The 27,956-nt window shown below is 35.9% G+C and overlaps 1 protein-coding gene across 1 annotated transcript in view; it reads left to right on the plus strand.

Annotated features, from left to right (window-relative positions):
• Nucleotides 1-25,377, plus strand: part of LOC104077269 (ribosomal protein S6 kinase alpha-6) — a 27,327-nt gene extending 1,950 nt beyond the window's left edge. The window contains exons 2-21 of the mRNA XM_009578434.1: nucleotides 1,859-1,975; nucleotides 5,748-5,829; nucleotides 6,665-6,745; nucleotides 7,279-7,358; nucleotides 10,195-10,301; nucleotides 10,576-10,613; nucleotides 11,838-11,980; nucleotides 12,808-12,878; nucleotides 14,120-14,208; nucleotides 14,656-14,720; nucleotides 15,605-15,707; nucleotides 17,007-17,131; nucleotides 17,428-17,553; nucleotides 18,115-18,204; nucleotides 18,883-19,041; nucleotides 19,494-19,655; nucleotides 20,054-20,130; nucleotides 21,844-21,961; nucleotides 24,056-24,196; nucleotides 25,103-25,377. Coding sequence (XP_009576729.1) covers nucleotides 1,859-1,975; nucleotides 5,748-5,829; nucleotides 6,665-6,745; nucleotides 7,279-7,358; nucleotides 10,195-10,301; nucleotides 10,576-10,613; nucleotides 11,838-11,980; nucleotides 12,808-12,878; nucleotides 14,120-14,208; nucleotides 14,656-14,720; nucleotides 15,605-15,707; nucleotides 17,007-17,131; nucleotides 17,428-17,553; nucleotides 18,115-18,204; nucleotides 18,883-19,041; nucleotides 19,494-19,655; nucleotides 20,054-20,130; nucleotides 21,844-21,961; nucleotides 24,056-24,196; nucleotides 25,103-25,228 — 2,100 coding nt within the window. The 3' untranslated portion in view covers nucleotides 25,229-25,377. The remainder of the gene's footprint in view (nucleotides 1-1,858; nucleotides 1,976-5,747; nucleotides 5,830-6,664; nucleotides 6,746-7,278; nucleotides 7,359-10,194; nucleotides 10,302-10,575; nucleotides 10,614-11,837; nucleotides 11,981-12,807; nucleotides 12,879-14,119; nucleotides 14,209-14,655; nucleotides 14,721-15,604; nucleotides 15,708-17,006; nucleotides 17,132-17,427; nucleotides 17,554-18,114; nucleotides 18,205-18,882; nucleotides 19,042-19,493; nucleotides 19,656-20,053; nucleotides 20,131-21,843; nucleotides 21,962-24,055; nucleotides 24,197-25,102) is intronic.
• The last annotated feature ends 2,579 nt before the right edge of the window (nucleotides 25,378-27,956 follow it).

The following is a 27,956-nucleotide window of genomic DNA, read 5'->3' on the forward strand; positions in this document are numbered from 1 at the left end:
GTGTAGATGAAGCGCTTAGGGACATGGTTTAGTGGGCATGGTGGTGTTGGGTTGACGGTTGGACTCGATGATCTTAGAGGTCTTTTCCAACCTTTATGATTCTATGATAGTATGTATATGCATAGTCAGCAAGATGGATGGATGAGATGAAGTTGGGATGTATACACTGTATCATCAGTGTATGTCAGCTGGGTTTTTTGTGAACAAAGGGAAATATAGTAGCTTAGAGTGTGAATTAACTTCGTTATCCAGCAGTGTCTTGTGTTAATACCTACCTTCGCGTGGGAAGCAGGCAGAACAAACAGGCCTTTTCCAGAAAAGAGTATGAAATAAGAGATGTGGGGGGGGGGAAAGGACTCATGTGCAATAACAGCTGGACTACAGTTTGTGAATATACTAAGACGTTTGTTTGAACTCTTTCTTTCTCCCTCTGGACAAACAAAGCAATTAAGGCATAGACAGTTAATGCAGTGTGATGATTGCCCCTTTTTTTTAATTATTGCAGTAAGTACGTACATATTTAGATGATCAGATTTCTACCCTGAATTTCTGTGTACACCCACCTAGAGAACTTCATCTGGATACTTCTGTATCAAGTGTTTAATGCATGGTCTTGGGCAGCAAGACTTTCTGTAGTCAACCTGACTGTAGAATGATGTTCTTTCCTAAAACCAACTGTTGCATCAAGTGGTCAGGTCTTTTTCTGGTAGTGTTCATACTTGTCATTGAGGGAGAGCAGTGCACTGTAGGTTGGTAGTGTGTTTTTCTGGTCTCTACTAAGAGCAGCTTTCAAGATGAAGACCTAAAGAGAGGATAGGAGGACAGTTAATAATCATTTGGGTACCCTAAAAGCAAAGTACTGCAAATCAGATGGGATTTTCTGTTGTGATTGGGTTGATTTGCTGCGTACAAGCAGTTTGTTGATAGGACTGAGGGGTGCTGCTCCTACATGCATGCTGAGGTTGCTGTTGTAGGCCTTAACACGCAGTTTGTAGTTTCAAGGGTGCTGATTTTGACACCTCGCTTGTTTTGGCTCACAGAAACTTCTCTTACACCATAAAAGCAATACATCATCTGATTTGTTTTCATCATGAATATTTGTCTTTTCACAATTGTAGCTGCTGTGCCCTGCTTTGATGAAGATGAGAGTAACAGGAAAAACTAAACACTAAATCTTTTACCTAGCTCAGAATTACCCTTGACTTTCTGAAGGAGGTCTCCACACAGGATAGTCTTTCCATGAGCTCTGCACCCTAGAGCTCTGTTTCTTGTGTTGGATACAAGAATTCACACAGTTCTTAAGATGACTCAATCTTATTTATGCTCTTCAAACGAAGCATATTCCTTTAGCTACAACTGGATGACCATATTTATTATTTGCTGCTGTGAAAAGCAATAATTAGCTAAAATGCTGAAATTCGATTTAGCTCTCATTAAGACTGTTTCAGGAAAGGGAAAGATGAGAGAAGTAATCACTGGGAAGACTAAAGGCTGCTAAAACAGAGGTGAAGCACAGAAGGATCATCTTAGATTTGGTTTAAAAATCTGTGCATTTATTCCTTTCATGTAAGAAAATCCGTCTTTGCTGTAGTTGTAATATTTATGACAAAAGGAAATGAGCATTCTTTGAGAATTTTACTTCAGTTTAGAAATTTTGGATGCATTTATTTAAGAAAGGATGGATGGGAAAACTCTTTGTTTGAACAGCTTTATTTTATGCCTTACTAGAATTTCAAGTATTTTATTTAAAAAACCAAAACCAAACAAGAAAAGAGCAGGCATTTACATGCACTTCTAATGAGAGTTGCTTAATTCAGGCCTGTTCATTGTTGTATTTTTGTTTGCCTTGAAATAATAGGATGAAGGAAGTGTGAAAGAAATTCCTATTACACACCATGTGAAAGAAGGATGTGAGAAAGCAGATCCAGCACAGTTTGAACTACTTAAGGTTCTTGGACAGGGATCATTTGGAAAGGTAAGATAACGGACTTTGTTTTCATCTGATGTCCACTCTGAACCTCGTTTGTCTTATGTTGTACTTACCTTGTAGTATTATAGCAATAAGGGTAGGTATAAATCTAACAAATCTGAGTACAGGTAGATACGCTTATGGAAATTGCCCTGTTTTGGAGGAAGTTATCCATCCTGTTTTGCAGTTGGCTGATGTGAGGGTTTTTTGGTTTTGTTTTTACTATTTTTTGGTTTTTTTCTGACTTTGCATTTTTTTAGAGGAAAAGCGATGTCTTTCTCCATAGACCTGTCCAGACAGTCAACCTGGGAGGGGGTTAGCTCAAGTACACTTTTTGGCTAAGACAGTGCTGTAGCAGAGTTGCTGGGAATGTTTGAAAAGTTATTGACGAATTTCATCTGTTTCCAATCTTGCTCTGGTGCCAAGGAAGCACTGTTTATAGCAGGACACCAAATCATATCAGAGAGAGAGGCAACAGCCTCAGTCTCTAGGCAGAAGGGCGAGTCAGTAGCAAATTTTAGGTCGTCTGCCATGGAAAGTTACGGTTTTCTTTAACTGAACAGAGGCATGTTTGTGGTTCATCTGGACTGGCATCTGCAGCTTCATGGGAACAATGGCACCAACAGCAAGGGTTTTTACCGGTTGGGTTATGGAGTTAGGGGTGGGTTTTATGCTACAGCTCTGGTGTTGTCAAGCTCTGTTTGCCTAATGCCATGGCTGTTTGAAATAAAATAATAGTGTTTTCAACTGCCTCAAGACTTTATTGCAGCATCTAGTGAGGAATCGGAATGAACAATATCTCCGTTCCATATAGGTTGCCTCACATCTTCTGTAATTTAGGTAGATGCTTGGGAGGCACCAGCAGTGTAATAAACATCGATAGACACTTATGGAGGAGACGGTGATTTGTCTTTTAGTGATGGTACTTGACGTGCTGTGACTGTTTGACCTGTTTCAGTATATGAAATCTGTAGTGATGTAGATACAGAGGAATGATTGTGGTAGTTTGGAACTTGAACCAATGTAACAATAAAGTAAATAACCTGTGAAATGTGTTTCAGTTTTTTATTTTGCTGTATTTGTCAAGTGATCTACAGCTAAAAGACATTAAGTGAACAATTATTCAAATAGGTTATAGAAGAAATACAGCAATTTTTTTCTTAATATTTCTCTTTGTAATGGCCACTTGGTGTCACATAGCAGAAATGAAATTAAAAATCAAATGTCTCAGCCACTAGTTTGAAACACGTTAATTGAGATACTAATCCTGGTGTATAAGAAGCTCATTTATTTTTTAAAACCAGACTCTTAAACTAGATCTTTTGCAACACGTAAAAAAACAATTAGCCTTAATATTTTTCCATTTTCCTGTTCTTGTGCTGCTTTTGTCTATCTCATGGCAGGAACAAACCTCTGCATAGAGTTGTATGAGAGGGGAAAAAAAAAATCAGACATTAAGAAGGCATTCTGTGAATAAGTGATAGTTTAGAAAATAGACTTTAAAATATTTCTTAATGTTTTACAGCTTAAGAAACATTTCTTTATCTAGTAATGTTGGTTGCCAATTCCCTCATACACTTCTCATCTTCAGAGACTAAAAGGCTCCATGCATTTATTACTCCCGACTTGAGATGTCTTAAGCTATCTTAGGGTTCAGCACATCTGGTACGGACATCTTAGCCCTGACTCAGACTGATTCTTATTTCACAGAGTTCAGACTTCTGATAGTGTAAGGAACGCTTTTGCTCAGAATCCCACCAGCTTGGTGAGACGTCTGTTTTAGAGCTTTTGAAACCTGGCAGTACTTGGTTCAGGAACCAGTTTTAAGAATTGGATGGTAACCGTTGCACATCTGAACAGAGCTCTTTTTATCTAGTATTTGTTGCTTTCTATTGAAAAGAGAAAACAAACAATGAAGATCAATGGCTGTTGCCTTCATGGTCTTTGTTTTCTCTCTCCAGTTCATACTTCCCAGGGATCTCCCTTTGGGTTTAGCAAACACAAGGCTTGTTTGCTTTGGCTAGTATGGTGCTACAGCCCATCCTCTACCTGTCTTTTTCAGCATCTGTGCAGGATTTGACACCGCTTCGCAGAAATAAAGGGTTAAACCTCATGTCCGTTACTGAGTTTCTTCAGCCTTTGATAATGTTCTTAGGCTTCAGCACCTGGTCTGCTGAAGATGGTCTGCGATTCACTTCAGTGAATTGCTTTGCGCAGTGTGTGTCCATCTTGATTGTGCTTTACAATTTACAACCAATTGTTGCATCTCCGCAAGATGCAGGATTATGGAGACTTTATCTGCAAATTAAATGGGTGATGCTTGAGTAGTTTCCACAGTGGCAGCTGTTTTGGTCCCCATAAGATAGAATTTGTGACTTGTATTCCCTTACATTGTCACAAGCTGCTAGTTATTAAGCATTAAAATATTTTTATATGCTTATTAATATTTTACTTTTATAATTGTGAGTGTGTTAATCTACAGATGTTTTCCTGTTTGCTGGTGTTTGAATTATTCCCTCTTACCATTTGAGCATCAACATCGTATAATAGAGAGCATTGCTGTAGGTCAATCATTGGGCAAAGCTTAAACAAAACAAAAAGTCCCATAACCTTGAAACATGATGACATTTTTCATCTAACCAGAGCTTAAAATAAAAACAACCCTTCTCCCAGCCCTGTACAACTTAGTTACAGCATATGAATTTCTGATTCTAGAATGGAAAAGTTGAAAAGTTTATTTGATTTTTTTAAAGTAATTTCTAAATATTTAGTAATTTCTAACAAAATATATATGTAAATCTAGCGTTAATGAAAATCTGAATAAGGTAAGATCAGAGAGGCAATTTCGGGTAGCTCTTGACATTCTCTTGTGACTTGTACAATTTTGGTTTTTTTTATGGTACAAACATTCCTCATAACTAATAATTGCTATTATAAGAACAACAACTTGGAAACAGGAGCACGTACCAAACAATTTTGTAGATTAAGATACTTAGTTAGAATATTAGTCAGTAGAGGTACATGGATTTGTACTGCATTATTCTATCTAATATTATGCTTTTCTTAGTGTCAAGTCACATACCATCCATCTTTAAAACTCCTCTCAAAAGAAAAGAGTAGAAAAACCTGTTGGAGTTGCTATTCCAGAAGGAAAGGGTGCTTTGATCTTAAATGGTGAGGGTTTCTTGCTTTCGTCTCACCACTCTTACAGAATTCATTAATGTAGCCTGTTGCATATTTGAGACTTGGGTCTTAAACCTCAAAAATCTCTTAGGAGGTGGCAGACCAGGCAGAATTGTCATTCTCCAAGAAAGTAATATAAAGAGACACGTTTATATAAATACTTATTTGATAAGTACTTATTTAAACGGCTTGCTATAGGAAAGAATGGGTGGTTTATGACCCTTCTGAAAACTTCAGAGATCTTGATGGTGCATGTACCTCTAGTCTGATTAAGGGAATGCAATTTTGCCCTTCCTTTAAAGATGTGTACTTAGGAAAGAACACTGAAAGCTGTCTGAAATTAATAGGAGGTTTGTAAATGCTTTGAGATAGTTGCTTATTCGATTACTAAGCTTGCTTATGCAAAAAGACTTACTATGAATATTTGGCATTTTTTCATACCTCGGAGTTCTTGAGGAATGGGATGGGACCAGGGACATGCTATCTCCTTGTCTATATTAATGAAGTTAAAAGTAAAGACATAGTAATGGTTTTTAGTCAGGCTTACATCAAATATTTTTAGCAGTAATTTTAAAAGTGGTGTTTATATTACCAGGTCTTCCTCGTACGAAAAATAATTGGTCCTGATGCTGGGCAACTTTATGCAATGAAAGTATTGAAAAAAGCTTCTTTAAAAGGTACGTGTATCTTTTGAATTGCAACTTTAGAAAATGGTTTTCAGTGTAACTGTATCTCTTAAATGAGTCTTGTAAATACTTCTGTTTAAAATAATTTTAAAACTCTTAAATAGTGAGTTCATAACTCTTCTCTGACAGTAGCTTTTTCTAGATTAACTTGTAAGTTCATGTTTAAGAATTATTTTAAGTCTGGCCAGATAACTTTAATTATGTGGTAAAAAGTACTCTTTCAGAGTTTAAAATTGCATTATTTAATTCTGTTTACTCTTTTCATTATATTGAAACTCATTTCATAAACAATTTTCCTTTTTTCTTTCGTTAAGTTAGAACTCTACTGTGGTTAGAAATGTTAAGTAGTTCCCTCTTGTTATAGGTGCCATAGCAAGCTAACTTACTGTTTTGGCTTTCAGAAGACACTTTAGTGGCTGCAACTCCACTGTGTGTAAATAGAGACTGCTACTAGTTGAAGAGGAAAGAGTAATCTTAAAAGACAGAAAATACATACTCAGTACAGATGGTTAATTCAGAGTTCGAAGTTAGCTGCCTGGAAGTGTAGATGTGAACTACTTTCTTGAAAATAATAATCGTTTATCACAAAATATTGGGAAAAAAAAAGTAGACATTAAAGAAGCTGGGGCAGGTAAGAAACAAAACAGAGTTTTGTTGTCTGAAAGCATGTGTTTTGTGGGAGACTTAGAAATTAAAAACAAATAAGGTAACAAGAAAAAGTACTTCTTTAGACAGCAAAGACTTTCCATATGCAAATTTCTGCTCCATTTGTATTATACCAAATACATTTGTTTCATACTAGTCTTTTTTCTTTTTTTTTCCTCAGTTCGGGATAGAGTTCGTACAAAAATGGAGAGAGATATATTAGTAGAAGTAAATCATCCATTTATCGTCAAACTGCACTATGGTTGGTATTTTTTTTTTTTGCTACAGTTTCTTTCAATACTTGAAGGCATAGCTGATCTTGTTCTTTCTCAGTTTTATAGTGTCTGTTTTAGCGCCCAAATTAGGTTCTTGCAAGTTTAAATCAAAAGACTAAAAAAAAGAATGTAAATACGCATGTATCTAAAAGTTTTAAGTTAAGTCCTTTCGAAATTAAAGATTTCCTGGAAAATTCTTACAAGTTCTGTAGAGATTTTTTTACTTTTCATTGAGTAAAACCAAAACACAGTAATTCACATACTTGGCGTTTCCCTGTTTGACAAAGAGGAAATAAGAACAGTATTTTAATGATCTTATGACTAAGATTGTCTTCTGTGAAGAAGCAAGTAATCGTTCAATAAATTACCTCATGTACTGCTGAATTATTTCAGTTCCAAAACAGAAGTACTGCTTTTCACTGAAATTTCCAAGTTTTAAAAGCATTCAGATCTGTTTTGTAGATCATCTTTGTCACACAACTATTGATTTATTTTTTTTTTTTTAAATTTTTTTTTAAAGCCTTTCAGACTGAAGGGAAGCTATATTTAATATTGGATTTTCTCAGGGGAGGAGATGTATTCACGCGATTATCCAAAGAGGTAAGTACCTAAAATTTTATCTCCACTCAGTGTTAGGCAGGTGGGGTTTTTTGTCAGTATAGGGTTGTCTTCTATAGCTGTTTCCCTCATAATTCTTGTCATAGTCAAGTTTTTAATAACTTAGTTGGGATTCCCTTACATATTCGAGAATATATTCTATAACCTTAAGAAACATGAGTGTGTGTTGATTAGTAGCCTATGTTTTTCTTTGGCATCTACAAAGGACAGTTCTTTTGTCTAAAAATGTTTTGTTGCTTGGAAACCTAACTGAAGTAAATTTAAGATTTAGCAATAGAGAAAGGGGTTGTGTAGTTCTCATGCTCATAGTCAGCTTAGGTGCTCCTGGAAGCCCGCGTGTATAAGAGGTTTCTGCTGCATTGTAAAATTTCGTAATGCTGTAATATAAATCCTAATGCTTAATCTCACAAAGTGTGAACATTGAGGTTTTTTGAGACCACTCCCCTTCATCTAACATTGGCATGCAACTGGAACTTTAGTTTTTCATTCCTATTTTTGTTTTCTGGAGAAAGAGCTTCGGAGGAAGGAATATGATGCATCCTGTTATTTTTTTGAAACAGTTGTTATCAAATATTTATTATACGTTACCTTAAGTATTATGAAAGTGTTTATAAGACTTCTGTTTTCTTTCTGCAAACCTTTCGTAAGGATCTAAATTTTTAATGGCAATTTCTCAACAACTTCACTGAAAAGCTCTCTTACTGTGTTTTCACCAGTGTAAATACATTTATATTGCTAATGCATAGGAAAAGCCACTTTCTTAAATGAGAAAACTGGGTATCTGACTGATTTTTCATGACGTGAAGGAGGTGGTTGTATCCCCAGTGTGTAAGGCCATGAACTAGTTGGGTTTTTCCCCCCCATATACTTTCTGAAAAAATAAAGCTTTACTTTAGGAACAGGCAAAAGAGAAGGAAGAATGTAAGGGGCTTTTGTTTTCCTTTTTTATAAAAAGCTGACCTTGGTAAAACAGTGATCATGTCTAAGAGTTGAGCTCAAAATTAATTAACCTTGAGGCTAAAATGGAGGTTAAAAGCTTAAACAAACTGACCGACTTGTAAAGCGTTATTGGAACAGCAGGTAGGAAAGAGGTCAATCTCTGCTTTGATATAGGATGTGTAATTATAGAGGAAATTCTGGTATAGCAGGAAGAACTATTCTTTTGCACTAACACAGCTGGGATTACTGAGTATGCAGTGGTCTTAGATAAGGTCTTAGATGCAAGTCTATTCATAATAATACTAGCTTGGGGCACGTATTCCCTTTGGGAATAAAGAAGTAATAATTGTGAAGTTTGCTTACTGTTAAGTCTCTACGTATTTTTTGGAAGATTTCAGTTACCTTCTACGATGGCTTTTAGACACTTACTGTCTATATAGATAAGAAAAAAATCAGGCCTTTTTATTTTCTGGTAGGAAGAGAAGATATTTTCAAAAGTGCATGGTAAAACAAAGGCAGTGGACAATACACATGAGGGTAAATTCCGTATGGTGTTTCACAGTTTCCACACAAAGATTATTTTAAATTCATTGGGTTTAGTATGAGGTTATTGAAACACTTTTGTTGGTCTTTAAATTCTAATGTGGGTATGAGAGTTTCAGCTGTGGAAGTGAAATGAGTATTTAATGAAGTTTTCATTGGTAAAATTTAATGAAGTTGACTTGCATTGTATTTAATTTGACGCAGAAAGCAGTTTTCAATGAAATTAGTATTGGGAGATTACCATTTAGCATCATTGTATTCTGAGATTTGCATTTTGGCTGTTCCAAGGAGTAATGATATCCAGTGTTTCTCCTTGCCCTTTTGGATATAGATGAAAAACAGTATCAATCTTGCTCTTTAGAAAATCAAGGTGAAACGTTATGTAGCGTAACAGCTTTATTGTTCATACAACATTAATACATGTCACTATGGAAATTAGGAATATTTCTGTTGCCAGTAGAACAGATTACATATGTGCAATTCGAAGTACTGATCGGTTTACTACTAAATCAGTAAGCTCAGTTAATGTAAGTCTTGTTAGCTATCTACTGTATAGTTGAGATGGCTGTTCTCCCTGTTCTGATGTTTTCAACAAATAAGGGAATAGTTCACTTAATTTTAGGAATTGAGTTTAAGGTTTTAAAGATTACTAGCTCCTCCTGCAATTTGTAGAACATAACAAGAGCCAAAGCAGATATGATTCTTGTGTATGAAATTAGAAGCAACCTGTTGAGTATTTAGGACAGAAATGCATTTCTCTGAAATGCTCTATGTGCAAGGTCAGTCAGTTTTTCAGTATCTCACCAGGGTTCTTCAAATTTCTTTTCCTAAGAGCAGAGTACGTTCTTCCTTCAACTCCCACTGCAGATTCTCAGTCATTGTTATTTTCACAAAATGCTTTATTTTTGCATACTTTTTTCTAAATTATTTCTACTTTTTTCCTAAATGTTGGTAATGTGAATTCACAGAGACAGTCACAGAGACAGCAATTGTATGCTAAATTTTATGATGCAGTGGAAAGCAGCCTGTAGGATTGTGGCAGAAGGAGTGCTGGTCGTCAGTAACGCCAAATATAATTAAATTATTACCTTAAAACTTAGCTAATGCTCTGCAGTAACTGCTGATGACTTTAAGTATTACAAGTAGTTCTTTTATATACTTGATGGTTAGCCTGCATTAGCATATAATTTCTGTTAGGTGAATTAATGAATTATGTGTTTGTACGGTACTTCTAAAACTTATTTTGAAGTTTAGGCAGACGGGAGTATTTTTTTTAGATTGCAGTTTTAAAAACTGAAGACAAGATCAGAAGGTAAATCTATACAGTTCTTATTAGGTTATGTTTACAGAGGAAGATGTGAAATTCTACCTCGCAGAACTGGCCCTTGCTTTGGATCACCTTCACAGCTTGGGAATTGTATACAGGGACCTGAAGCCAGAAAAGTAAAGTAAAATGTATTTTACCACTATTATGTGTATTTTGCTTGTTGCTTTGCATTTTCCACTATAGTGATGTAAAAAATTAAAAATATTGTTGTTGGACTATGTAAACAAACATAAAATGTAAAAAATATATCTGCGATTTAAGTGAAGTAATATTGGCTTGTTAAATTAATGATAGAGGTTGGAGATGAAAATTGTTAACTATTATATTTTAAATGTTATATGTAAACATTCCTCTTTATGTGTATTGGTGAATGTGAATTTTAATTTTCAGCATTTTGCTTGATGAAGCAGGACATATCAAGTTAACAGGTAGGTAACACTTATTAGTATAGCACTTTCTGACCATATTTCTGTATAAGCTTTTAGTTATAAGCCTAAGATATACATAGTGATGGCTGGAGTGTGTGTGGGCTGGTACTTAGCTGTTCAGAAAACTTTTTTATTGGTCAGGCTTTTTGTAATAAATCTGTATCCCTTCCCTATATAATGATTCTTTATATAGTATTAAGTACTTTTATTGGAGTATTTTAGATAATCAGAGGCTGTGTCTGATGGTTTTGGTCTTTTACCAGATCCTGATGTCCATGCAGGTTCCATTGAAGTTAGTTTTCATGTTGGTTAATGTTTGCATAGATCAAGTTGCAGTATTAGTAGTAATATGACTGTAAAGTGCAGATCCTAATTGCTGTGGTTAAAATAGGAGAAGTGCAGTTGAAAATACAAAACCATAGATTGAATGTGGCTTTTTTAGTTAGAAAGCGAGCTGTATCAAGATTTACTGTGAAATGCCTTTCAGGAGAAGATATATATTTAAATCCAATTAAATCCTAAAATTCTCACTTCCTTCTGAAAGTGGAAAGAATAATTGATGGGATTATTGATTAGCAATCATTTACCCTTTGAAAAAAGGGATGCTTGAGAGCCTCGTCTTGAGAGTTGGGCTAGCATCAAGGACTTGTGTATTCAGTGGCATTGTTCAAACAAGGAAAAAAAGTATTCTGGGAATAAAGTGAGCAGATATGCAAGACTTCGTTATAGAACTCAGGTTGCAGAACCATGTTGTCTTATGTAACAACATTATTTTTAGTCTTATTTTATTTATTCATCATTCAGTAATACTAGACCATGCAGACAGTGTTCCCTTTGAAAGTAATTTTTACTTGTATCCATTTTTTTGTGTGAATAAAGCAGGCAGTAAACAGAGAAAATGAGGACTGTGGATTATCGTAAGGCTCTAAATGTGTAATATTTCAAATATTGAGTTGTTATTATTTTGAGTAGTAATATTGATGGCTAATCATCAATTTAATATGACTTATAGAATGGTTTTGGTGATACATAGTAAATGAAAAGTCTGCGGTGTCTCTAGATATCTGCAGCTTCTTGTTTCATGAAGAGCTGGGATAATCACGTAATATTCGTGAAAGCAAACAAACAAAAGCTGTCAACACTTTGATTTTGAAATACTGTATACAGTATTGCTTTTTTCTAAAGTTCTTTACTGGCTATATTCTTGTAATGCTGTTGTTGTAGACTTTGGACTCAGCAAAGAATCGGTAGATCAAGAGAAGAAGGCCTATTCTTTCTGTGGTACTGTAGAATACATGGCACCTGAAGTAGTAAACAGGCGAGGGCACAACCAGAGTGCTGACTGGTGGTCCTTTGGTGTTCTCATGGTACTGTATGCTTCGTTGCTTACTTTGCTTACAGGTCACAAATACACTGCATATGTCTAAAGTGAAAGAATGTGTTTAGAATAAGCTTGTCCAGATCTAATTATGAATGCTTGGGTAAGGGGAAGAGAGAATTCAATAACTGAATTGCTACCGAAATAGCAACTACTTTGAATAAAATTTACTTTTCACCTGCTTAGCCCTGTAAGGAGTACTTATCAGGAACCACAAAGATCATACATGTAGTCCATTAGTAATTTAGAACATTTGTAGTCAGTGTGAAATTTCAATTTGTATACTTACTTCACTTGGTTCTTGATAGTTAAAGAAAAAAAAAAAACTGAAGACTTGGTTTGATGGAATATTAGTTGCATTTTGTAAGAGTAAGCCTGTTGAATGAATACTGGAGTGGAGTAGTGAAATAAGCCAGTAACTGCTAGCACTTATGCCTTCGCTGTGATGTGTTAGAGCATCAGGCTGAAATATGCATATTGACATTAAAAGTGAAGTACTGGTTTAGAATTTATTCTTGCTGTTTTAATAGTACAGCAACATCTAAAACTAGGTTATGGAGGGGATTTTTATTACTTTAATTAAAGTAGCTTATGGATGTAAGATATTCCTACATTATCATTACATTACATTTGGCACTGTTGTTATCATGTAAACTGCCACTGAAAACAAAATTTTAGATTTGTGTACTTTTTTAATAATCTTTTAGAAGCTCAATCCAGTATGTCTAATGTAGCCATAGGGAAGAGTACAGTACTTAACACTTTGAGCAATTGGGGGAAGAAGTGTTGATTTAGATTAACATTTGTTCTTTTCAGTTTGAAATGCTTACTGGTACACTACCATTTCAAGGTAAAGATCGAAATGAAACTATGAATATGATACTGAAGTAAGTATATCTTCTTGCTTTTTGGAAAGTCAGAAAATGTAATTTTTAAACCTGTTTTAACGGCTTGTTACAGCTCCTTGTGCTTGAAGAGCATTAAGCTAGAACAGGAGAAAAAAGCCAAGCCCCCCCAACAAGTTTTAGATCACGGACCATGCAAATACTGTTAAGTGTCTGCAGGAATTAAAATCTTAGGGATGAACTTGCATTTTAATTGTAGGTGTGTAATAAAGATAAAAACAGTACAGTGAATTAGAACCGCGTTATTTACCACTCACGTGGTTGGGCTCTCTTGCTACTGTTACAGCATACGTTATTTTGTAAGCAATAGTTAATCAGGTGTTGCTTTGTGTACGTATATATGGAGAGTGCACTTACGTGCTCACATTTTTCATATGAAATTACCTCAGTTACAATAGAAGCTGTCTAACAAGACAAACTGGGTAAACTGGTGATTAGTAAGTGAAGTTGTTGGGCAAATATGTTCTTGTCTTTATTTGTCCTTAGCTAACAAAGAATTTCCTTTAGACCGCATGCAGAGCCTTGGGCCTTTTGAGGGGGTGACGGGGAAGGGGATGAGAGAGAAGCTCTGTTCTTAACAACATATGGCAGTTTGAACTTACCCTGAGTATGGGTTTATAGTGAAACTACCTGTGAAAGCGGATGGATTAGATCACTAGGCTTACTTGGAACTCTAAGGGATGCTACAGTTCTGCAGAAGAATTTCTTGCCTTAGCACACTTGTTTTCATAAAATAAGCTTGGTAAAGTCAGTAAGCTTTTATATAATGGCTTAATGAGCTACTTCTTGAGGCTCTCGCTTCAAGAGGAATATTAGCAGTTGCTTCAGGGGCAAGTAAGTTGGGATTTGGTGAGTATCTTCTGGCGTTGATTCTGGTAGAGGTATCTTGGTGATAACTTACTAGTGACATGAAGATATCTTTGAAAATACTATGTATTCCTGAGATAATTTTTTCACTCTGTTTTAGCCTAAAGCTTGTTTTGGGGACTTGGGTGGGGTTTGGGATTTTTGGTCTGGTGTGGTGGGGTTTGTTTGTTTGGGTTTTTTGTTTGTTTTTGAAAACTACTCATAACGTGAAATGTAAAAGCTGATGAGTTAAATGTGTACACTCTGCAAGACTTTGGAGTAGATCCTTGGTACATCGAACTGTGCAATGAAGTCTATGTAGACAATTTTTAGTAAGATACGTTTCTTCCTCTTACTTGTTTTCTGGTTTCCTTTAGAGCAAAACTTGGAATGCCTCAGTTCCTCAGCCCGGAAGCACAAAGTCTTCTGAGGATGTTGTTTAAAAGGAACCCATCAAATAGATTAGGTTGGTTCATTTATTTGGATCTTTGAAATAAAAGTAGTTGGGTTGAGTTAAAGAAAGTAGTTGCTAGAGACTCTCAAGCTCTGTATGGCCAGTAAGATTTGGCTTTAGATACCATTTCTTGTAAGCTTGGATCATGACTTCCTGGGTTTGGCTAATGAATGATTGCTTTCTTGGACCAGTGACTCTTAGCAGTGAGCCAAAGCTCTGACAGTGTCAGAGCAAAGAATATTGACTCTGTATTTGTGGGCTTCTTGTACTCTCTTTGCCTCCCTGATGAGGTGTACACTACATAATTGAGTATTTACATCCTTGGAATATTTCTGTATTTACAATGCCCTCAAATAACCATGTCTATGCAAATTTTCTAGAAATGAACTGATTTTTAGTGCAATCTTCTTCAAAGACTTCACCCAAAAGTGTTTTAAATACAGTATTTTCTTTGTTCAGGAGCTGGTTCAGATGGTGTTGAAGAAATCAAGAGACATCCTTTTTTTTCTACTGTTGACTGGAATGTAAGTACAAAATTATCCGAATGATAAAGCTGTTTTTAATTTTTCTATGTGTTGTAGCATTATAAGTATTTGCATCTGAATAGAGCACAATAAACACTGCAGTTCTGCTGACTGTTACATTCTGGCTTCTACTGTAATCTTACTTGGCATCTGGAGCTGTAGTATTTATGGTATAGAGAGTATTAATTACAAATCATGCATTTACTTTTTAAATAATTAAGAGTTGCAGCATTCTAAAGCTTAAATTGTCTGTTAGGGCATTTGTAGTTGGGAGAGGATGCTGGTGTTCCCTGTGTGCAGGAATCCTTCTCTTCAGTAAGTGTCCATCTAGTGCTTCCATGCAGGGCACAAAAACGTGCTGTGAATGTAATTCTCTTTGACTTCTCTCTAGTTAGCCACAGCACATTCCTATTTTATCAGTCATATTCCATTCACAGTTGAAGTATTGACTCTGGTGCTCTGAGATGATCAGAAGTCTGTATGAGTTCATGATTGCTTGCTTAAATTTTTAACAAGCACCTTGATGCTTTTCCTCTGCGGTTCTCTAAGCTTTTGAGATGTAGCAACCTGCTGTTGTAGTCTTAAAAGTACAGATCTGATAGATGAGGCAGATTCAGAAGAATAAGGAAAAAGAGCTCCGTATTGTTTGACTTGTTTGGTAACATTTCCCGTAGCACTTCAAATCAAAGCTACATGAAAGTAATTCAGTATTTCTGTATATATTTGTGGTTTTCTACTTGCTATATATTATTCACTCTTTCAGAAAACTCTTTTAATACAACAACAACAACATTTGAGTTGCTTACCCTTTAGCTTGGCAAAATTGCAGCACCTATGGAAGTTTCAGTCACTCTTAATTATATGACTTTGTCCTTCCACTTTAGAAACTATTCAGAAGAGAAATTCAACCCCCATTTAAACCTGCTTCTGGAAAGCCAGAAGATACCTTTTGTTTTGATCCAGAATTCACAGCAAAAACACCAAAAGGTAATTGTGCATGGTTATAAATTGGAGAAGTTTGTGGGACAAGAGGGGTCAAATTAATGTTACAACAAGCTTACTAAGAGAAAAAGCCAGTGACAAAATGAAAAGGAAAGGGTGCAACAGGGTTCCAGTACTTTGAAGGAGTATGTTCTCCTCAGCGGGTTCCTATTCTTTGAAATATTCTGCTAAACTTTGATTCACCAACCAAAAAAAAAGGAATATTAACAGCTGAATTATGGTTTCTAGTTATGGTTGAAGTGTTTGTGGGGGGGAATTATTTAATACTAAAAGTAAACTAAATTTGATTGCAGCAGTGACTATTTTTAGGGTCAGTATTCTGCTGAAAATGACTTGCTTTAAGTAACTTTCTTGAGCCTATTAATTATTATCATTATTAAAATTAAATCTTAAAACTAGCATTATAATAGTTTTTTCATTGAGCTGTTCCCCTCACTACCCATGCTGAATTTGCCTTTACTTTTGAGAAAACGGTGATTCAAAGGTAGAGAAGGGTGGGGAAAATGTACAGTGGACTGGGTACCTGTACTACTAGATCATTTGCAAAGACATCTCGAATAGTTTCAAGAGGCTTAGGAGAATTTAGCTTTAAAATATCCCTTAGATTATTGCACTACAAAGATTTCCAAGTAACTGAACTTGGAAACAAAAGACCGTAAGTGCAAACATCTACTGCTTAGTATGCTTCAAGTTTCACTTCAGTTTTCTTTAGTGAATTTTTTTCTTTACTGCTGCATCCAACTTTTAAAACCACTTGTCATGTTTGTTTGGAGAATGTCTATGGTTCTAAGAGGCTGCACAGAATTATCAAGCTGTGGTTACTGTGAAATTTCAAACAGTGAATTCAGAGGTGCACATAATATAATCTGAGGAAAATTTGAATATTCTTGTATTGCCTCACCTGTGCCTTGCCAGCAGCACATATACCGCTGAAGTAGCAAAATCTGTGGGCTTCTTTGTGATGCAGTCCTTGAACATAAGTCTATGATCTTTATTTCTTTCTCATAAGTAGTGTTGTGCTTCAATAAACTTCTTCCTAAAAACATGTATTCATACATTAGGTCCTGCAATGTTTTGCAGTTTTAGATAAAATCCAGGAATACTTGTTTTGTGTGTGTTGTTGAAATAATACAGATAACTGACTAAAAGTCTTATTCAACATGTAGCGTTGCCCTTGTTTGCTTCCCTTCCTTCAAAATGTTTCTTCCAACATATCTCTCCTGAATGTTTAAAAAATAGCCTTGCTGGGATTTAGCCATGCTAATCAAATGTGTGTGCCACTAGATTCTCCAGGCGTCCCACCTAGTGCGAATGCACATCAGCTCTTCAAAGGATTTAGTTTTGTTGCAACTACTACTGTAGAAGATCATAAAATATCACCACTCACCAATATACTGCCAATAGTACAGGTAATATTTTATTTTTTGGGAAACTTTTTTGACATGCCAAAGATTGACCAATATTTAGTGTTTATAGTCTCCCCAACAAAAAAAAAGAACGGACTATTATAAAATGTGCATTATTAAAACGGTTCCATGGGATTTTTTTTTTTATTTTTGAAAAGCAAGTTGCTGTTTTTCTAGAGACAGAATTCAAAAGAGAAAGCATGGGCAAGCAGAAGAAACTTTTGCTGCTGGAAACAATATTATGGCAAAGAGTGTCTTGTTGCTTTAGATGACAGCTTGTGTGTGTTTGGTTTTTAAAGCAACTTCATGGAAACAGCGCGCAATTTACTGATGTATATGAACTGAAGGAAGATATTGGTGTTGGTTCCTACTCTGTTTGCAAGCGATGTATACACGTAGCTACAAATATGGAGTTTGCTGTAAAGGTACTTTGAATAAATTTCATTGTGACAGTTCTGAAATTGTGTAGTAGATTTGTAAATTTAAATGCATGAATTTTCTGTTACTGTAGCTGTTTGTGTGCTGTGAGAAATGAAAAACAGTGTTTTCTTCATTTGTTTAAATTGTGTATTGGCTTCTATAGCTCTTCTTTTTGTGGGTAAAGTTATGGCCTTGAACTGGCTTTGCAATTACAAGCCTGAAAATGTTGTATGATGATGAGCACACCTGAAATAAAATGAGATCCCCAAGGGTGGAACTGGGCTGCAGAGTAGTGATGCTTCAGACAGTCCGTTGCATTTCCTCATCCATAGGAGCAGAATAGACTGCAGTAACGATACAGTTTTAACTGATAGCAAGGATAGAGCAAGAAATGAACACACAGTGGGATGTGAAGCTGGAAGATGAGTTGGTCATGATTAGTAAGAAGTAATGAAGTCTAGAATTTTTTTTTATTCTGTTGTTGAAGTGAGAATATAAATACAAAAAAATTTCTTTATTAAATAGACTTTGTTTAGCCAAGTTGTTTTTCCTGTTATATTTTGCAGATAATTGATAAAAGTAAGAGGGATCCCTCAGAAGAAATTGAGATTCTTATGCGTTATGGACAACATCCAAATATTATTACTTTAAAGGATGTATGTACCTCTCTTCCTCTGCTACCTCTTAGTACACAGTAGTCAATAAATAAATGTAGATGTAGGGAGCTTATTGGGATTTATTACATTTCTTTTACATAGTAAAATGTATTAGGAGAGCAGTACATACAGTAAAGTGTTGAGTATTTCGAAGTGTGACATTGTCCTGGTATTAATTTCTTCTAAATGCTGTTTAGTGAACTTGAAGTGAGAAATGGTGTAAAGGTTAGAAATGTCGTATTTCCTCTTACTTCAAATGAGTAGCTAATGTGCTGGTAATCTGAATCTGAAAAAGCAGTTGCATGTTGTTCTGTATATGCAAAGTGCCAGCAGCTAAAAATTGTCCATGGAGGGGAAGGGGAATGATAGGGCTACTCTCCTCTTACAACAGAAGTTCCTAGACTGAAACATTTAATTCCAAGTCATGAATTAGCAATTGATTACCTCAGCATCTCACAGAATGATGTGTAAGCTTTCTTATACTTAATGCTTTAAGGCTCCTGAATTGCAGAGTTAAATCTTTCAGTCCCTGATGTTTGTGCTTTATGTTCATACGTGAATAGGTGAACAATCTAGCCTGTAATTTTCATATTTATCAGCATGTATAATTATGGATGATCTTTTGTAACATAGAAGTGTGTATTTATATATGTATGCATTTGTTAAACTTCTCATCAGGTGTATGATGATGGTAGATTCATATACCTTGTCACTGAGCTGATGAAAGGAGGAGAGCTGCTCGATCGAATTCTCAGACAGAAGTTCTTCTCGGAACGAGAGGCTAGCGCTGTATTATACACTATAACTAAGACTGTGGACTACCTGCACTGCCAAGGAGTGAGTAATTTCTTCTATGACATAGCTTCTTTCACACTTATTAAAATTAACAAATGCCTTTTGTTACGTGCTTTGGTTGGCTTGTTTTTATGGCTGAAGGGAAGAAGATTCCTGAGTATTTTATGACAAAGGTGAATAATATAAACAACTCATCCTGTTATTCTGGCAAGCCCTTTCGACTCTAGTTTTACAGTTCATGAAACAGCAGATATTTGTTCTCTTATGCTTGTTGGCAAATGGTTATGTTAGTTCCAGTTGCATTATGAGCCAGTAGTCTTTTTTAATGACATTACTTGAAATAGAATTTTTTATTACTTGAAAGCTATATAATTGTGTAGAACTGTTAATAGGTATATTAAACTAGCGAATAGCTTTTATAAATTGCAAATTATGTACAAACAAATGTACATGCAACTTCTAAATGATAGATTTTAAAATTTCTCTGTTTGAAGGTAGTGCATCGAGACCTTAAACCTAGTAATATTTTATATACGGATGATTCAAATAATGCTGATTCTATCAGGATTTGTGATTTTGGATTTGCAAAACAACTTCGAGGAGAAAATGGACTACTTCTAACTCCATGCTACACTGCAAACTTTGTGGCACCAGAGGTATCTTAAACTGCCATGTGTTTTCTCTGTGCTGTTTTTAATGCATCAAGTACTTAAACTTCTTAGCAGTGCATAAAAAAAAAAGAAAAATTCTGCTAGTTTTCCTTAAATATAATTATACATACTTTCTAAACACTGGTGCATATGTTTATAATAAACCTGCTTTAAAAATAGCAGAATCCACCCTCAAAAATAAGGTGTAAGCCTGTTGAGAATCTTAAGAGATGATGTTCTGGGAACAAATACTGTTGATAGTTACTGTAACCTGTATATTGAAAAATAAATAATCAAGCCTCTGAAATTATCCTGGGATTGACTTACTTAGGCTGTGTGTAGTCGTATTGGTTTGGGGTGTTTTTTTAATATATGAAAAGTCTTTAACACTCTTTGTTTTACAGGTTCTCATGAGACAGGGATATGATGCTGCTTGTGACATATGGAGTTTGGGTGTTCTTCTTTACACAATGTTGGCAGGGTGAGAAATATTTCTTAGCTTTTTTGTTTATCTAAAATTCCAGCATGCTGCATGAATCCATGCTTTCATTAAAATTGTAAGATATTACATCATTGATTTGCATGCAAAATGACAAAGACACTGAAGTGGAACAGGAAGCTGTAAGTAAATGCATACATAAACTAGGCTTACCTTACAGGTAGCTTCAAGGCTTCTCTCTTCTGTAGTTCATGACTGGGGGATGCCAAAGACTCTCCCCAGTTTCCAGGAGAGAATTTAGTCTGTGAAAATATGTGGTGATTTTCTTCTTTCTCCTTCTGCCTCTTGTCTTCCCCACCTTAGTAGCCTTGTAGTCCACCTTCTTGCATCTCCTGCCACAGGTTTGACTCCTGGCCCTTTTGTAAAACACACTAGCTTGTAACCTCTTAAGCTTTCTAAACCTCTAAACTTTCATTAAGTGCTATGAAGCGCTTAGTGACTGAATGATAAAAGGTTTCCTGAATTCTGCTCTAACAGAAAAATACCAGGGTTTTTTGTCTTATAAATACTATCTATTGGAAACTGTTCCTCTTGATAAATTTTTACTTCCACATGTAAAATCACCACCACCGCTACAGTTTTGTCATCAAAACTCAGATTGCTGTATGATTTAAGTGCAAGTATGCAGATACTGGGCAGTATACTGCTTGCGCACTTGAGAAACATTGTGGCAGGTTAAAATGTATGGCAGGTTAAAAGTATAGAGGAGGAATGGTCCAGCATGAATTCCTAGCTTTCCATTTTGTTCCTCTTAAGCTCATCAACTGAAAGACTAAAACTAACTGGTTGGGATAGTTCCTAAACCTCTGTGGATGACGCTAGTTGATCTTTCTTCTATGCAGAGCTTTCAAAGTATTAAGATAGAATGCATTAAGCTTAATTATTACTATTTGCAAGCTAATTTGAAATCTAAGGGGTACTATGATCTAAATACTTAATCCAAGTGAGATTTGGGTTTTATAGTTAAAACTAACTTGGTACTAGCCTATGATCGTAGGAGATGCCAGAACATAGTCATATTCTTGACATTGTTAAAAGGTGTATTTAAGTGATTCGGATCAATTTAGTTCTTTCGAGTTTGTCGCAGTAGGGTTTGTAGGAAATAAGCCAAATTTACAGGAAGCCCTGTAAACTGTTGTAAGCCTTCAAAACTAATGATCTTGTGGTTTAAGCCTCCCAAACTCACTTAAGTAAAAAACTATGATGAAAATTTTCTTGTAGCTTTTCCCCAGATGATAGATGTGTGTACATTGTGCTCATTCTCTGTCTAATTAAATGCACGTACTCTAAACACGATATACTCCAGCTTTATTGGGCCATTCTGTTAGGATACTGTTCCAGGTTTGGATTACTTTACATGCTGTGGTAATCCAGCATAATTTGTGTTTATGAATCACTTCTGTTTAACTTGAAAGTCTGCACTGGTTAGAATGCATTATTAAGATACTAACTTAAGACATCTTTTTAGTCTGCATTTCCCGTTTATTCTACTTGATTAACCACAATTATGGGGAAAAGAAAATAACAGTTTTGAAAATGAAATGCTAATATAAGAAGTATTTAACAGTATATAGTGTGTTTCTGTCAGCAGTGGGATATATAATCAGAATGATTCACGAAATTTTACTAATTTATTGCAGCTTCTTACCTATAACGAGGTGTGGGTTTGTTTTGTGTTTTTTTCCCTTTCAACAGCTATACTCCGTTTGCCAATGGTCCTAATGATACTCCAGAGGAGATCCTGGTACGGATAGGCAGTGGAAAATTCTCTTTAAGTGGAGGCAACTGGGACATTGTTTCAGATGCAGCAAAGGTGTAAATGTGTTTTGTTTTGTTCTTATATTTTTGTAGAATTCAAGTAAACATCTACTGAACTGCATAAAATAGACTAGCCTAACACAGTAGTTTGCTATTATTAACTGCAAACTTTATTGCAATGAAGGTCATCTAGTCCAACCTGCTGCTCAAAGCAGGGTCAGCTATCAGATCTGACCAGGTAGCTCAGGGCTTTATTCAGTCTGATTTTTGGAAACCTCCAAGGGTGGAGACTGAACAACTTGCCTGGGCAGCCTTTTCCACTGCTTGACTGCTGTAATGAGGAAAAATCTTCTCCTAATTTCAAGCCAGAACATCTTGTGTTTTACTTTGTCCTCTGTCTCTATTCCTTTGGCCATGCTGACTAAAGGAATGCAATTACCTCCCTCAGTCTACTTGCTGTGCTTTGGCCCAGGATGCTGTCAGTCATCTTGGATGCCAGGTCACACTGGTAGTTGAGGTTCAGTTTGCTGTCTACCACCAAAACCTCACGGTCATTCTCAGCAAAGCCGGTCCCCAGCCAGTCAGTCCTCACCCCGTGCCTTGGTGACAATTTCTTCCTTTCCAAGCGCAGGACTTTGCATTTGTCCTTGCTGAATTTTGTATGACTCTGGTTAGCCCATTACTTCACCCTGCCTAGGTCCCTTTGGATGGCTGCCCTGCCCTTGAACTCATTAGCTCTTTCCCCATGCCTCCAGTTTGGTGCCCTACTGCAAGAGTGCACTCTCTTGCTTCCCCAGGTCACTGATAAAGATTTTAAATAAGGTAGGTCCCAATATAGGCTTTTCTAATCATCACTATCTTTTTTATTCCTTGTTTTTATTGGACCAAAATCAGGTGTTTGTGGGATTCCTTAAATTGAAGGATGACTTTTTACAATTATCTGTTAGTTCTGGTAGCTAACCAGTCTTGCATTAATAGGTTAATTTTTTTGTAGTGCAATTTCTTAAATGTTGTTCAACGTTGAAGTCATCGGGTCTTTTATCTTTGTTAGTACTTTCAGCAATTAAACTAGCACTTTAACAATCAAATGTATCTGGATATCTTGCCAAAAATCTTGATCAGCTTGATTATGCGGCTGTACTTTTTATTTAAAGACTGCATCTCTGATCAATTGCTCTATGTGTGTTCTGGGTTTGGTGTTGGGCTGGTCTGTAGGTATCTTAGTCACCACTGTTACCTTTTATAAAGCTTGGCATTAATATTAAATCTTATCCTGATCCTTTGGAACTGCACTATTTCTTCGTTTAGGTAGGAGTGATTCAGAATACTTGTTGGCTGATGCTGTCTTAGCACAAGTAATTCACTTCTGTATATTTAAGTATGCGTAACATTTTGTACCTAAAACAAAGGGAACATTCTGTCAGCTTGTTCATACTTTGTTTTCTTTCAAGCTATTCCTGTCTCTGTTCTGTGCCCTTCCCACCCAGCTCTTCTTTTGACCAACGTTGTAATTAGAAGCATTAGTAATAAGCTACCAAACAGGCAAAAACAAGTGTCCATTTCTGTTGGCTTTACTCTTTATATGGAATCATAGAATCATTAAGGTTGGAAAAGACCTCTAAGATCATCAAGTCCAACCGTCAACCCAACACTACCATGCCCTCTAAACCATATAGCTCTTTGAAGGAAAAATTCTTTGATAGTTTGTCACTATATATGAATTCAATTGTAATATGTAGTCAGCAGACCCCAATTGTGTGGTACGCGTGAGGGGAGATGTTTGCAAATAATAGCTTTTTTTTTTTCCATAAAATCTGTCTGCTAAATTTTAATAGGATTTCTAGTCTTTTAAAGATTATATTAATAATAAACACACTGAAATATGAAACATGCAAACAGCAGTAAGTTTACTTACAATAAAGGCTTGCTCTGTTAAACTGATTAAACAGTACAACACATTGTTTTCGGACTTCTGTGGTGTCAAGGCACAGAATGATCCAATTTATCTGCTGATTTTTGTGTGTGTGTTTGCATTGTGTCAATCCCTGCCACGTAGGGTATTTTTTTCATTGCTGCCATAATTAATGCTTTAAAGTCTGTGTAAGATAATTTTAACTGAATAATATGCGTGTTTTTCACTTTTATCTAGGACTTGTTATCACATATGCTTCATGTAGATCCACATCAGCGGTATACAGCAGAGCAAGTATTAAAACATTCGTGGATAGCCTGTAGGGACCAGTTGCCGCATTATCAACTAAACAGGCAAGATGCACCACATCTAGTAAAGGTAAGACAACCTGAAGGCTGAATGTTGCTTGAGCTGGTGGATGTGCAGTGAATTGGGTTGCTTTTAGAGCTACAGGAAGAACTCTTTTTTTTTTTTTTCTTCAGAAAAGAAATTGGCTTTCTTTTGTTTTCCCTAGAACATACATACTTAAGTTACGTAAGCAGACAAATTATTGGCAAGCTAATTTTTTTAACCTGTGTGTAAAGGAAGAGATTTTTCTGGGTGTTTTCTTTTCAAAGATTAGGGTAGCTTTGGCCATATAGGAACCTGATAAGACAGTTATCTGTGACTGAGCCTTCCACAGGTCTCCTAGCATTCTTATTAAAGAAATCTTTTGGGATTTCTTTCTATGACTGGCTCATATTGTGCTTTCCTAATATAAATTAATAGACTATGCTGCAGTTTTTCCACCGGTATTTTATGTTTGTTCTGTATCTGTCTTTCTGACTTGTGACACAAAAACATTCTACTGTATGCAGACAGCTTTTAAGTTGACTTCATTAGTTATTAGTAGATTCAAAAACAAGGACCTGTGCAAGCCAGTCTTAATTGTGTTGTCTTCATAAGTCAGGACCTGAATAGCCACTTAAATGGCTGTGTTTGATAAATTGATGCTAATGTTGCTTGGAAGATACTAATTCTGACGCATATTAAAAGGTTACTCCCACATCTAAGGTATGTAAAAGAAATACTCAGGAAAGAAAATGTCAAATATCCATGCTTAGAAACTTGAAGGATTCAGCAATAAATGTTTTTTTCCAAAACAAACTTTAGAGAATATGCATGACCTGCCATAAGTCCTGTTTGTTTTTTTTCATAGAGTTAATTAAGAATTTAATATTCAATTGTTTTATTTTCTGATAAAAATTACCTTTACAGCCTTTCATATATTTCATTGTTCTCTAGGGAGCCATGGCTGCTACATATTCTGCACTGAATCACAAGACATTTCAGCCAGTGTTAGAGCCTGTTGCAGCCTCAAGTTTAGCTCAGCGACGGAGCATGAAAAAGCTAACATCAACAGACTTATAGATCCACTGGGACACCTTAGCACACAGAAGCAAGGGGAAAATCCAATAAGTGGCTCTATTTTGCCTGACCTGTGATCAAAAGGCATCTATGGTTTCCTGCTACACTACTTGAATTCTGTAAAAGTCCTTTTTTTAAAAAGAAAAAAAAAAAAAATCCACAGGTTCATACTGTGTTTTACAGGCCGTATCTGTTAAATTAATTTAAACATCAGGTACACCATAATGAATTTCTCTACACTGTCCTTTAAGAGATCTGTTGCAAATATTATTTCACATTCTGTATAGTTTTGCTGGGTTCATTTAAAAAATGGTTTAGGGGACCGTTGCCAATGACCAAGTTGTACATAAAGTGTCAGTGTAAGTTTTCTTCACACCTTTAGATCCGGTTGTGAAGGACAAATTCTTAATTTTGTAATTGGGCACTTAATTCATTCAACTTAATTCATTTAACCTGTTCATTACTATTATGAAAAGCTGACTAATGTATTGTGCTGTGTTAAATGCATTAGTGTTAATTTGGAAGGTCTGTGTTTGCATGGTGCCAGTAACTGATAAGTTTACGTGAAAATACAAACAAAAGGGATGTGTAAGATTCTGCACTTTACCCATTAATTTGATCACTTGTGACCCAAAAGAAATGCTGGTTAACAAATGGCCTCTTACAGGAAAAAGAACATTTCTAGTTGTTACCACGAATTATATTGTGTCCTGCACTGAGCTGGAGAAAGTAAGCTTGTGTATAAACTGTCAAAATTAAGGATCTAACATTGGTACCACTTCAAACAACATCATGCAATCCAAAAATTTTTGTTATTTTTATTGTCTATCCATTTGTACAATGACTATGTTACTGTTTCCTCGGCAGTCATTTCCACTGAATATATGCAATATTAAGTTTGTTTGGCATATAAGACAAACTGACACTTTATTGTAACAAACTTGGCACGTGGATTTTATTTTTTATTTATTTGATTTTTATAGAACGTTGCTTCTATCTGAATCTCTCGCCGCATGTACAAATATTACAGAACATAAATGCAAAATTCTATTTGCCTAACTGTAGGGGTAGCTTGGGAAAATAAATAAGCTTTTCAGTGTGCCCAGATAAGGGAATTCTGACCAAGAAATTTCACAGTTATGGACAAGTTACTGACAAAATCCTGTCGCCAGCACTCACTCACCCTCTGTCTCGGTATTAGGACTTCAGCTGCTTCTGAATGCTGTGATGGAGAGGAAATTAATTTCAGGGCCAGAATTATCTTGGGGTTTTCTGACTCAAAACCAGTGCTAACTGCTAGTAGACTGGGAGCTAATGCATTCAGAGATTATGAACTTCAGAGATTATGATTACAAAGATTGTAAACACTACTGTGCAATTGTACTGTCATACTAGGATGATATGCATTTTAAATACTAAGTATATTAGTGACCAACAGTTAGAGAATCCAAGTGACCAAAAATCAAATGTAGTTCAGATTGATTTGCCATCATGGAATTTCCTGTTTCAGATACCTTTGGTAGCCAATTACAAGACACCGGTGATGGCAGAACTTGGCATTTTGGGACAGAAAAACTGCAGGAGAACTCTGGCCCAACTGCCAAGACTGGGGGTAGTAACTCAGATCTTAAAAGGCAGAGGGTGCTGGCAGGTTTTTGCTTATACCTGTGAAGTACTTGGTGGCATTGGAAGTACTGTTAGGTAAGCTGCTTTCTTTTGTTGTGGTGGGGGAAGATGGAAATTATCTGGCCAAATAGTTAGGTATGAATATATGTAGATTTGAGACTTAATGAATATAGCAAACATAGGTGTGCTATTTGTATCATGCAGAACATACCCCATACTAAATTTCTTGAGTGTTTGATAGATGTTGGAAGCTTTAGGGGCCATTTGTGCCTAGTTTTGAGGTGCCTGTTTGAAATGCTTGAAAGCTTATCAAAGAACACAACTGCTTCCTGGAAAGCTTGTTGTTTAGTACAAAATCGGCCCCTTACGCAGCTGGTTCATCCTTCTTTTCATTACTGAAGACCTTTGCCAGCAAGAATGCCTGTAAACCTCTTGTCTACAGTCTGTTGGTATAATTTTTTGTAGATTTACAAATGACTGCCAGAAGAATTAAAATTCACTTTAAGAAAAAAACAGTGGTGGAAATAAAGCCGCCTTAGCCCAAGGTCCAGGTATAATGTGGGTTGAAGTGTACTAGTAAAAACGGTGTTGGGGGTAGAGGGTAATGTGAGGCATGGAACACAACTAAAATGTCAAACTTGAATTATCTTCAGCTTTCCCGTAAGGTAGCAGCTGGTCTTTAATGGCTTTATTCATGAATCATTTAACAGTGTTTATATTGGTATTTTCTTTTAGCTTGCTTAGAAGCACCACATTATAAGCACCTTAAAAGCATTTTGCACAAAAGCAGTTGTAAGCAGCTGAAGGTACTTAAGTTCTTCTTGGTGTGCAAAGCAAAGGTGGTGAGAGGAAAAGTACGCAAACATGATGGATATTCTAATTCTTAGCAAAGAATTTAAAACATCTTCTATAAAGTTATCCCTGCTGGTTTTGTATCGTTGCTAGCCTTTAGTGCAAGTGGTACTCCTGGGGTAAAAGCAAGGTTTCAGTGACTGAAACATTACGAAGTTGTCTTATCACAAGGAAAACATATGGACAAACACCTCTGTTATATCTGACAGGCCAGTGTACCCTGGTATGCCAATTTTAATCCTTAATTGGGGGG

The sequence above is a fragment of the Fulmarus glacialis genome, unplaced genomic scaffold (genome assembly GCF_000690835.1).
Source record: "Fulmarus glacialis isolate BGI_N327 unplaced genomic scaffold, ASM69083v1 scaffold23885, whole genome shotgun sequence".
In the NCBI taxonomy this organism is placed as follows: Eukaryota; Metazoa; Chordata; class Aves; order Procellariiformes; family Procellariidae; genus Fulmarus; species Fulmarus glacialis.